At 42.6% G+C, this 13,205-nt stretch overlaps 1 protein-coding gene across 1 annotated transcript in view; it reads right to left on the reverse strand.

The window, feature by feature from the left end:
• KDM1A (lysine demethylase 1A) overlaps positions 1–12,263 on the reverse strand; it is a 36,878-nt gene extending 24,615 nt beyond the window's left edge. Inside the window, exons 1-3 of the mRNA XM_054999660.1 lie at positions 11,872–12,263; positions 6,936–7,101; positions 1,660–1,719 (exon numbers count right to left, since the gene is read on the reverse strand). Of these exons, the coding sequence (XP_054855635.1) occupies positions 1,660–1,719; positions 6,936–7,101; positions 11,872–12,198 (553 nt within the window). The 5' untranslated portion in view covers positions 12,199–12,263. The remainder of the gene's footprint in view (positions 1–1,659; positions 1,720–6,935; positions 7,102–11,871) is intronic.
• Positions 12,264–13,205: the final 942 nt, after the last annotated feature.

Genomic DNA, 13,205 nt, shown 5'->3' on the forward strand with positions numbered 1-13,205 from the left:
TAAGCACGTGTGCTAACATATACTTTGGAATAATATCCAGCATCTTTCTACAACGTTTGTTATTTCTAGCATACAGTACAGTTACTCAACACAGCCCTGAACATTAACAATATATATGTGTATTTATTTATTTAAAACATTTTAAAGGAGCCTTTCCACCCAACATAGGGTCCCCAAGGCAACTCTTAAGTACATAGGTTAGCTGATAAATAAATTTCTGCATTTATGCTGTCTATGAATCATCATCAACTGTGGGAATGGTTTAAAAATTTAAGTGAATAAATGTAGAATATTTTCAGTAGCCCACAAAAAACATGCTTTTATAGGCACAAATGTGAGAGAGGGCTTTTACACCGTAATAAAGCATGCCAATCCTACTGAAATCTACAGTGGGGCAAATATGTGTTGAGACAGGGTTAAACTATTACAGCTCTCAAATGCGTTATTTAGAATCACAGCTCTCAAATCTTAGCAAGCCCTACTGAGTCAAGACAACTGCCTGGACCTCTCAAAGGCAGCACATACAAAACAATAGCCGAGCTTATTCTCAACCAAGCGGCAAGCAGGTCACAAGGAAAGGAAGGAAGCAAGGCCTCCTGGGCTCCAAACAAAGTTGGGTTCCTTCGGGAAAGACTCAGGGCTTCAGAGAGGAAGCTGACACAGCAATCTCCAGCAATGACTCAAACTCACTTCTACCGCAACGACTGAGGAAAAAAAGATGTTTGGTAGTCGGTCTCTTCGGTCTCACTTTAGAATTATAGCAAAGAAAAGTTCTCCCCACCCAGTTTCAAGTCATTATTATACTGCCTTCACGTATCTCCTCTCCTCACAACATATTTTAAAGAAAACATTTCCTGGAAAATGGCACATCTAAACTTCTCAGATTTCATGATGAGCCTTTACTCTTCTGCACATCTGATCCCTTAATTGCACCCAACCCACCACTCACACAAAGCCCACCTTCCAGAAATTAAACATAAGATACAACATACGTCAGTTTGCAGAAATGCTCAAGAAGAAACATGTGGGGAAGGGACTGCACCCCCCTTCCCTGTCTACAGTATCTGAAAGTCCTATTTATTAGCACTGGTAATCAAACATAACTAGGCTCTACTATTTCAAACGAGCCCAGGCCCCATACCTGGTCAGGTATTGCTTCAAGAATCAGAAGGCCACTTGGGAATTCCGGCTCCTCAGAGACAAAACTAAACTGGATTAAATGCCAACCCTCTTGCACAGAATGGGACTTAAACCTTAAATAAGCTATTAAAAAGGAGCCAAACTGAAACTGCAGATAGTTATTTGTAACTAATTCTATCAACATGCAGAGCAACTCTTGAAAAACTAGGGATTCATGTACAATGGAAAAGACCCTGGGGCTCTGAAGGGAGGGAGCTGACTACCTTTTCAATTTCTCAACGCTAACACCAAACACAGGAAGAGCAGAAGGCTATGAAATATATACCTCAAGTACTTCCAAATCTTCCTCTTGCATTCTCCAATTGCATCACCAAGTTATCCCTCCCTTGTGCAGTGGGCAAATACATGGCTTCTGCCCCTCATGCTAAGGCCTGGCCACCCACCCCCACCTGGCAAGCATCTATCCCTGATTTTGGGGGGGGCTCTTACTAAGTGGCAAGCATCAAACACCACCCTCACCTGATGCTTGGCCGTCTCCATACCCTCCAGAACTGTCGTCTTGAAGTCCTCCTGCTTGCCCTGTGGAAGGAAAGAGGAGATCTCAGGGACCTTACTCCATAAGTTCAAGTCATGTGGGGATATCGAGGCCTGATAGTTGGTGATTGGGGCTTAGGAGTTCACCAACTTGAGAAAACCCATTTTCTGTATTCCAGCGTGTGGACTCTGTGTCAAGGGTGCCACACTTTGTAGTCTTCTAATGCTTCATCGTTGCTGTTGGAACCCTTTGTCAGACTGTTAGTGGGGAAAAAATAGATACACACAATATTGTACTTTGTTGGTAAATACTTATAAATCAATTTAACAACAGATTAGAGCAAGATGAAGGGTACACTTCCTGGTATCAATAGGAAGAGTATGTACATAGGTAGTCTAACCAAGGGTTTTAAACACCAAGGATTTAATGGTCTTGGCAAGGCCTTTCTCTCACTCATGAATCATTCTGATGGGGGGGGGGGAAGCCTGATATTCTCTTCCTTCACCACCACAAAGCCAGGAAACCTATTAATGCTCAGAGGTCACTGACACCATGTGCACCATCCAGCAAGTCAGAGTTAAAATAACTTCATGCTGAATGTGTGTGCATTCACCCATGCTTTGCTAGTATTCTGAGCTTTAACATATCCAGAGATGCAAGTGTGAAGAATACACAACTCAGCATATAAAGCAATTCCAGTCCGTGCTTTTTTAAAGCAGGTAAATACACAATAACCCAGTTTGATCAACTGAGAAGATAACTCTACTTCTTCTGACTGAATGTCACTTCTAAAGGAAAAGGGTAAGAATACACTAATGATCTTCAACTACTCTTCTATCATTCACACCTACATCGAGGAAGGCTTAATCAGAACAGTATGATATAGGAAGCCAAAACACTCCAGCCCATTTGCCATCTACAGAGCCTCTCTGTAACACAGGTACCTTCTTGATAGCATCCCAGGAGGACATCTACTAACAGACCATTCTGAACTATGAAACTCACTACAGGCTTATAAGTCTGCTGAAATTAAGGGCAATAGGGATTGTCTGGTATAATAACTAAGTACCTACTATCTAACCACTCTAACGGCAGCTTTTTCTTTTCCATATGCTGAAAAATGCACTTTAAGCTACTGGAGTTTGACCTTTCCATGGTTAGCAAACGGTAGACCAGGGGCATCTAGTAGCCAAGCCAGTGTTCAGTGATACTACCAAGACCAAAACAGTTGCCACCTATTTCAACTCTGCTTCTTCAACCCATCTTCTTTCCCAAGACCAGAGGAGGATCTAGAGTGGACACATGGGCATGCTTCCTTTGGTCATTTGGATTTTCTGGAAAAGACATTAGACGGTATGGCTATTAGGCCTGCACCCTTTTCATTTTGCTTTTTTAGAGATAGGAATAGAAGCTCTACATGCACATGCTGTGAGATACCACAATGGAAGCGGTACAGACAAGAGAAGCATACACTACATAGAAGGATGAATGCAAGGGCACAAGCACAGAAGATGGGAGAAAACCTGGAGCTCCTCGGCTTCCTGTCCGACATGGTTACTAAACTGCTCTGCTGAAATAGTTGCCAACCACTGACATGAAATGGAATGACAGATCGTAGAAGATAACGAGTGCAGAAAATGCTTGCATCGTGCTATGGAAATGTGAACCAGCAAATGGCACGCGCCACATGGAAATTCCCATACCCTAAGCACCACTGCCACCGGAAACACATCTATCTCTGTTCCTTCCATGCAAAACAAATTTCTGAGAAAAGTATAAAATTATGTATTTGCTGCAGAAGGGCAAGCAGGTTCCTCAAAACTTGTATCTACCAAGTCTTCCAAGTTAAACATTTTAAAAAATTCCTTAGCCTACCAAATAAGGAAAAGTCAGAGAAGAGAATTTACCAGCAGTTGTTGCGCTCAAGGCACAGTTTCAGATACATATTAACCTTTGTATCACAATTCATCTGTTTGTGTTGCCCCTCCCCCCTCTTGGTCCTAAAAATGATTAAGAAGCAGGTTAAGCTGAAGGATAAACCAATGCAAACCAGGTTCACAGGTACACATTTGCAAACTTGCTTCAACATCTCTCCCCGCCCCCCCCCCCCAATCTTTAGATTGACAGAGAATGATATTTTGGCTCATGTTATGTGCATATGTGATATAAAACTATGGTTAACACTAAGAAAAGAAGGGTAAGAAAAAACGGAAGGGCAAGGAAAGGAATGTGCAACTAAGGGATTTTGCAGAAACCTGGCACTGCATCTCCTCTGGACCCAAGTTAGTTTCACACCAAGTTAGGCTAGTTCTCTGGTTATCCACCCTCAAATCAGAATCTATTTGTACTATGAAATCCAAAACCCCTCCTGGTTAATAGCTGGAAGTATTATTTTAACTTCAGGATGCAACTAACGGAGAGGTCATTTCCATATCCATTAGCTCCTGCCAGGTTTATATTATTGCACACAGTCTAACTACAGCAAAAGCATGAAACCCCTTTCTGACAAAAAATAGCAATCTCTCTTTAATTAATTGTTCCTGTGTACACAATATACTTATGAACCTGAAAATAAAGGCTGTTAAAATATTTAATTGCTTTGAATTGAATTTGAAGTCCTCTTTTCTGATACACTTTAAAAAACACACACAGGAACACAGTTGGAGGGTATAAAAATTGTATTAGAAAATGTTTACATGCTGTTCTCAATAAAGCAGATTAATGTTGCATACGCATAACTGACCTACCTAAATTCTCGCCTTCCTTGTAGCAACAGAATGCTGAAGCGGCCAGTGCTTTCAACATCGTACTGTCCAATCATCCCTGACAATGCAGCCAAAATGAAATCCCCACTATACTTTAAAAAGCAGTGCAGGTGAATTCTCTACTGTTTTAGGCTGATAAGTGACTAATCATTCATTTTGTGAGGTTGCAAAATATGACCCCAAATATTCTAAGTATAAATTCACAAGAGATCACACAGGCAGGGAACTTGGCAAGCAGCTGCTAGGGCTAATAGCTGAAGTATATCTAAAACAGACTAAGAAGGAGAAGGAAGCACAGCCAAACAATGGAAGAAATAACTGTCCTATCTGAATCCTAAAAGAGGGGAACATGCACATAAGGAGAGAACATATTTATGTTGATATGTTTATATTTGTTGATCGACAGCAGAAAGATACTGAAAAAAGTTCCCAAATGTTGGAGATTAACCTCTCCCCATCTAGACAAAAGTGACAATTTAGTATTTAAAATGGAACATCTTATTAATATTTTCCTACTTATAATATGTAGAAAAACTGCAGTACAGTTGCGACAGAGCATCCAATTACTAATAATGCCATCTTCACCACCTTCGCAGCAAACCCTAATATGAAGCTTATGTCATTTTAAACTGTCAGTACAACCATCATAAACTCTACACTCGTACAGTGCCTAATCTTCTCCCCAGAACTTTCAGATGACTCCACAATGCTAAGCATAATGCAATATACAGGTTAGCTAGCAGTGCAGGTACAAAGTTGTTTCCTATGTAATTTGGGATACGCAATTCTCTCCACTATATGGCTACTTTGCGCAAGTCAACTTTCAGCACCAGTGAGAGGCATGCAAGCAGTAGGAAATGCAAAGATGTGTGTCCATCTCCTTACAGAACGGACACTGTAAAGTAATATAATTTCTTCCACTGTTTCAGATTTCTGCAATCCTAGTCCTATTGCATTGTTTATTAGATGTCTCCTCGTCCTATTGATTGTATTGACTTATATAATATAATCCTCCTTCAGTCTCAATAAGAAAGGCAGACTATAAATGTAAATAAAACAAATAAATACTCAACATCTAGTTAAGAAATTAGATGATAAAGAGTATGATAATTTTGGCTATCTCCACTTCGCTTAGGGAAACTAAGCACTTAATGACAGAGATACAGTACTAGGAGTTCATGGCAGAGATTATTTATTGGTAAGGGTACCCAATAATAAAAAGTCAATGCTCACATTGTACGTCAGGCAGGCATCTCACTGCCGCCACCCCAGCCCCCAAACAGAATGGCAATTTGGCAGGTGAATTAAGCATGGAAATGAGGGAATATATGTAGTAGTAGTAAGGCTTCATACATGAAATCAGTGCTACTCAGTGTGTTTTCTCAGTGCATAAGGCATGGAACATATATCCATATGGATCTTGCAGGTATGAAGTTTAACTACACCAGCCAACTATGTTTAAATGCTTCACCTTAAGACAAACTATGCTTACTGAAACTGGAGTCTTCTTCCCCCAGAGTACAAGCACTATACCTAAATACTCATTAGTTCTAAGTCTATACAGAGCAGTCTTGCCAAACCCTTGCCCGAGTTGCAAGGACACTGCGTTACACAGGATGGATGCAATTTGCCAAAAGAGCATGCAGGGCTATGTTGACTGCCTCTGGCAATAATCTCAATTAGTTTCACTGGTAAAACTGTTTTCACAGCATTGCCATGTTGAGGCTTGACAAAAAGGTAAGCAGAAACAGGCTTTCATTGTCTGCTAGTAATTTGCTGACTGTGCCTTACAACCATTAATTTCTTACCAGTAGAAAACTGTCTTTTCAGGGGCTGACAACACTCACATTCTCCTGAATTCTGGCAATAATTAGAGAAAAATGCTAGAATCAGTTTATACAAAAAGGGTCACACTTTTAAAAAAAAATCAAGGAAGAGGAGTACAGAAGCCTAGTTAAAGATAAGATAGGAGCCAATGTGTTTATAAGGCCTAAGGATTCTAAATCTGTCACTAAATAGCTGGAATATTTGGAGGGGGGAGTTCAGAGCACTAAATAAACAAACAAGCAACTATCAGTGAAATCCTAAGAAAAGTTACTCTAGTCTAAGGCTATTGAAATCAATGGGTTTAGACTGGAGTAACTTGGTTTAGGACTACACTGTATGACCAACATAGCAAAGGCAGAAAATTTCATTACCTTCTCCCCAAGGTTCTTTTCAAATAGAACACAGACAGAATGAAAACTGAAATGCTTGCAAAGCAGATATAAACTTAGGGTTGGCAGAACTAATAATGGAATCTGTACAGTCAAATCATAAAAGATATTTGACCAAAAGGCATCTTCCAAGTTCACATCAACGCACTGCACATGTGGCCCACTGCACAAATTATTCCACACTGGGGAGAGGCGGTGTCACCCTACTGTCTTCAAATGAGCATGCATACTTTGATACTGAGCAACTGCTGTTCTGCTGGCTGGGTGCCTTCTACTCACCAGATGGCTCTTCTGTCTCACTCTCATTCTCTTCTTCAGGTGGGGGAGGGGGAGGGGGAGGAGGCAGCTTTTTCTCCTTCTCTGCTTTAGCGTTCCTTTCTTCTTCAGAGTAATACTCATCTTCAGAGAGGTTAGCAAGACTCTCATCCATTTCTCTGTACTCCACCTGCAAAGAGAACATGGAGAGCAGACCTATCAGTAGCTACTAGCGACAATGACTAAAGGGAACCTCCACATTTGGAGGCAGTAAACCTCTGAACATCAGTGCCAGGAGGCAACATCAGGGGAAGGTCTAAGCCTTTATACCTTGTCGTTTGCCTTACAGAGTAACTGGAGGGCTGCTGCAAGAGACAGGACGCTGGACTAAAAGGACTACTGGTCTGATTCAGCATAATTCTTTTTATGTAACAATCCAAGGACAACTAAAGTTGAATACTAACAAGTATCACCAATAAAACTTAGATTTGGTTTTCAGGGGAGAATTGATGTACTGTAAGTTAATAAAATGCAGAGGATTTTACCAAGGTAAGTCACATGTGATGTCACAGACAAAGGTAGTCTGAATGTTAGCCTTCGACAATATAAGTCTGAATGTAAATCAAATGTTTTAGATTGTCAATAAAATCTGATCTCTGTATCCAAACATTAAAAATGCACCTCTAATAGTGGCACATTTAAAAGCAAAAAAAATCATATTGGGTTCTTTTCTGCTACTGAAACATTTGATTCCCATTTCTGAAAACACTACAAGACCATACCAAAGTACTATGAAGACTCACTATCTGTACTGATTATAAAGGCCTGTGGGGAACAATTCATAACAACACCCAGCATAGTTTTCCCCAAATTGCCCAATAGGAGACACAGAAAATTAATGCCTTGCCATAATTATTTCTGTAACGTAACACACCTGACAAGAATCACTGCCATTGACTGGCTACCATGTGCCAAGTTTAAATATTGATTCAAGGTGGCTAAGAATCAGTATTCCCAGCTACTGGACAAGTTTGAATATCAGACTACTAAAGTGCCCGCATTTAGCATAACTAATTCGTCTTCAGTTTATCTGCAGAGGGGACCTTCCCAGTTCAGATTTATAAGAGACAATCACCACAGTGCTGTCATGAATGTACATGTCGCAGTCCCACACTTTTACAAACTGAAAAGCTACTACAATCTAATGACCAAGTGGGAGTCCAGCAAATTCCTGGAAAGAAAAGCACTAAGAAAAAATAGACACCATGTCCACAAGGGCCTGAAGTTTTACATTACACTGACTACTCTTGGGTATGGTGGTGGACAGACTTGGGATAGTTACAGTGCCCTCTTGGGCAGCATGTCTTCTAAACCCTCTGACTTCAGTTGAAACAATGCACAACTGGGGAGATTTTCCATTGTGTGTTCAGGTGGTGAGCATGTGTTCATGGACTGTTACCCACTGTGCTCAACAAGGGCACATTAGCTTCCTGTACTGAGGTACACAAATCATATGTAATGAAACACACATCAATAAGTATGTTTCCCTACATGGCTCCCCAAGAAAAAGGCCCTCAGCATCCTGCAGCAGCAATGCTCCACATGCGAGATTTATACCAAATAAAGGTCTGGGATTGCAGGTATGGACTGGGAAACTATTTATTTATTTTTATTATATTAGATTTTTAATCCTCCCTCCCCACCAGGCAGGCTCAGGGCAGAGTACAACATTTCAATTTACATAAGTAACAGTTACAAACAGATAAAACATTATACAAGTAACATTAAAAAAAACTTTATACAATAAATACAATACAGCTTCTCTTCAGATGGTGACAATAAAATACTACATTTCAGGGCCTAGCTCTTATATAGGCTCATATATAGGGTGGTGGACAGATCTTTAGTGTGGCCACCATCCAACCTATCCTCCACCATATGCCTGGTGGAACATCTCTGTCTTACAGGCCCAGCAGAAAGATAACCAATCCCACCAGGCCCTGGTTTCCTCAGGCAGAGAGCTCCACCAGGTCGGTGCCAGGATGGAAAATGCCCTGGCTCTGGTCGAGGCCAGGTGGGCTTCCCTTGGGCCAGGGACCACCAACAGTTGTTTATTTGTTGAACGAAGCATCCTCTGGGGTACACATGGGGAGAGGTGGTCCTGCAGATTTGCTGGGCCCAGTCTGCATAAGGCTTTATAGGTCAACACCAAAACCTTGAACTGGACCCAGTACTCAACCGGCAACCAATGCAGCTGGCATAGTATAGGTGTTATATGAGTCACATAAATCCAGCACCAACTCCTAATCAGCAGCTCTTGGCCATGAACAAGGCAGTAGGAAAGAAATACAACATGGCTCATCACATTTTAAAGATTTCCACAAATAAAGCAGCTGTGCAACTAGAGAACTGTATGAACTGATTCACTCCAAACTATTAAGTATTCTGGCAGATCCAACTGCAAGCCTTCGTTTAAAAGAAGCAGTCTCTGCTGTGGCTCACTCAGAACTAGGGCATGGCATTTATTAATTGTGTTCACTAAGGCTGCTTCACATTACTTGCTCTATATGTAAAGTGCGTCCTTGCATAAGGCCACAAAATCATATGACTGCACACACATTTCATCAAATGTATGTGCTCAGCAAAGTGTAACCAACAATTTCCACCTGCACAAGTGCTACAAAATACATGTACACAGTTACAATGTGACTGACTGCACAAAGGTTTCAATACTTTTCCCTGTAACAAAGAATTCTTAAGTTGGAAAAGCAAGCCACGAGAAACAGTCTTATGGTGTCATTTGTTTGGACTTGTTGCCATGGAACAGGTTCATATTCTGAGACTAAGGCAAAATAATCTAGGACTACAGTCCTATATATGGGTATCTGAGAGTAAGTCTCAATGAAGTAGAGAGGACTAAGTAAATACATGAGGGATCAAATGCTAGAGAAACAGCTATGTGGCAGCAAAAACTGGAATCTTATGGCACTGAAAGTGTAGCTTTAAAGCTTAATGTGTGTTAAAAGTTTTAAAAATGCCTCAGGACTCCTTCATATATAGAATCAGCTGTTCACTGAAAGCCATATATCAAGCAGCACAAAGAGGCAAACAATAAGCAGTAATTAAATTCATTCCCATCTTGTCTTGCAACAGAGAATTCTCAAATTCCTCCCCACTTCACTGCAATGTTATGAAGCCTCTGAAGGACCAAGACCGATTTAAACATGAAAAAGGAGGAAGTGGCAAAATCCTGAGGCTGTACCATAGACCAGACTACATCAGACTCCCCCTTTGTCAAAGGGGAAAAATTCTGCAAGGAAACTAACTGGTACAGAAGAAAGGCTGCTGGAATACAACTTCTCCCGCCGCGGTCATCTTTCTAGTTGCAGAGAATTCTGAATGCTTTCCATTTGCAAAAAGCAATTCCATGCAAGTAGAAAATTAGTAGGACAGAAATAGAACTAGGAGAGCTTGTTTTCTACTTGTATTGAGCAATGAAGAGGGCAGCATTCAAAGCTCCCCAAAAACAACAGACTAACATAATAGAAGGAGCATTTAAACCGAGTCCCAATCACATTAATTTTTACTTGCATTCTCTTTTTTTTTACAAAAGGGAGCATTCAAAACTCTCCACAAGCAGCTAATGAATGTATTATGGAAAAAGGTTAGGTTTAACTTGAGGCTGTACAAAGTTATCTACTCCCTTGGAGTGATTTTTAGGAGGAAACAAAACTCCCTACTAATTTTCTACTTGCAAGGAAATGGAGTAGTTTATGTTTTTAATATATAGGGAAACAGATAAAACTTCCCACACACAGAAAACTATCATCTGCCATGGAAGCTAATTGGGTGAACTCAGGCCAGTTCACACACACTCAGCCTAATGTACCTCAAAGAGAATAAAATGGAGAGGAGAATGACATAAGCTGCTTTTGGTCTCCATTGGGCTATAAATGAATTAAACAAGCAAATAAAACTAACACAGTATGGGGAAAAGGGAAAATCTAAGGACTGTCTATCCTGTTCATTTTCTACTTGTTAGATTTCATGCCCTTTTTAATTTTTATGAGATTAAAAGAAAATACAAACATGTAAGATGTAAAACTTTCACAACACTCTTACATTTATAGAAATCCTAAGACATCTGCTGGATATTTGTTTCTGAATGCTCAAAAAAGGAGGATTATTCATTTTTACAATTATTCTGCTATTTAATAAGCAAATGTCAGTATTTGGCTGCATAAAATAAAAAAAAATTGGAGAATCATCTCTAATACTCTTTTTAGGTCACCAAATGTTTACATTTATTTATTAAGAAAAGCATCCCCCTCTCAGAATTGGGAAATCAGTGGGCTTAGGCTGGAGGCACTCACCATAGGATGCACTGCCAGCTCATCATCATCGTTTGTATTTAGAAGTCCCTCAAAACCTCTGCATGCCCAAACGCAGATAACCCAGGTGAACCTGATCTTGTTAGATCTCAGAAGCTAAGCACAGTTGGCCTTGGTTAGTGATTGGATGGGAGACCTCCAACGAAGATCAGAGTTGCAGAGGTAGGAAATGGCAAACCACCTCTGTTAGTTTCTTGCCATGTAAACCCGGCCAGGGGTCACCATAAGCCAGCTATGACTTGACGGCACTCTCCACCACCACATAACCTCTGCATAGGCCTGTGGCGTAGGTCACCATTTTTATTTTGTTGCCAATGATACGGGGCCACTGTTTGGGACTTAAGGATACCTTCACCGGTCTTTCCCTCCTTTTCTGACTTTGGGGCACTGAAAATGGTCTCCCCCCACCCCCACCCCTTCACCATCCCTGGAGCACGCCAGAAGTTCCCCTTCACATCACACAGGATGCAAGCCTCGGCAGAGAGACTCCGGCCTAAGCCCGTTGGAATCGGCGGGACTGAACCGGCCCAGCTCTGCGATGACAGGCGGCGGCGGAGCGGCCCACCCACCTTGGCCCTCTTGCGGCGGCTGGTCCGGCGGCCTTCGGGGGTCTCTGCGATGCCGGTGGTCTCGGAGCCCAGGATGGGCCCGGCGAGCGGCGGCTCCGAGAGACCCCCCGGGGGCGAGGCGCGGGCTGGCTCCTTCTTGCGGGGCGTCCGTTCCGAGGCCGCCGTCGCGCCGCCCTCCGAGGAGCCCAAGGAGCCGGAGAGGGGCGGCGGCGGGGGAGGAGGGGGCGGGGGCGGCGGCACCGAGGCCTCGGCCACCCCGTCCCCTCCACCACCGCCACCCACGACGACCGGGGCCTCCACCGCGGCCTTCTTCCCCGCCGCCAGCATCGCCTTAGAGCCGCGCCGCCGCCTTAGGAAAGTCAGTCGGGGGACAAAGGCGGCCCCGAGCGCGCCGCAAGCCCCGCCCCTCGGCCGCCGCGTGCGCCCCGCCTCCCTCTCGGCCTCCGTAGGGCGGGTCACGTCCTCGCCCTCAGCAGGAAAAGCGCAGCTCCGGGGAGGAGGAAGCTATTGTCCTTTCTCGCGTGCCGTAGGTGGAGCAGAACCACGCCTTTGGGAGACTCAGTGGGGCATAATGCCATAGAATGCACCCTCCAAAGCAGCTATTTTTCTCCAGGGGAACTGATGTCTGTCACCTGGAGATCAGTTGTAATTCCGGGAGATCTCCAGCAACCGCCTGGAGCCTGGCAATCCTAATTACAACTGATCTCCAGGCCATAGCAATCAGTTATCCTGAAAATATAGGGATACACTTCCCCTGGCAAGCAGCCAGTTTTCTCTCTCCAAACTCTCTAGGAATTTTCCAATCCAGAGATGGCAACCAAAATTCCCTTACCACATAATAATATTCGATTTGTTATTATGATTTATATGCTGCCCTTCAGGGCAACTTAATACCCACTCAGAACCGTTTACAAAGTGTGTTGTTCTCCACAATCACCCTGTGAGATGGGTGGGACAGAGAGAGCTCTGGAAGAGCTGTGACTGACCCAAAGTCACCCAGCTGGCTTCTAGTGGAGGAGTGGGGAATCAAACCCAGTTCTCCAGACTACAGTCCTGCTGCTCTTAACCACTACTCCAAACAGCTAGTGCATGTGGTCCACTGTCCCAGATTATGTGTGTTAGACTGTAGCAGTAAAGTTAACTCACTAGCCCCTTAGAGGCTAACAATATTTATAATAAAAACAAAAGCCCTACCTTAAAAGACTACACAGCATTTATTTCACTATCTTGTATGAGTCATCGCTCAAACTCATTTCAGCAGAATCCTTGTAAGGCAGATTACAAAGGAACTAGGCAGGGGGTTAATTCAATCAGGTCTTTCAAGTGTATCTGAA

The sequence above is a fragment of the Eublepharis macularius genome, chromosome 15 (genome assembly GCF_028583425.1).
Source record: "Eublepharis macularius isolate TG4126 chromosome 15, MPM_Emac_v1.0, whole genome shotgun sequence".
Taxonomy (NCBI): Eukaryota; Metazoa; Chordata; class Lepidosauria; order Squamata; family Eublepharidae; genus Eublepharis; species Eublepharis macularius.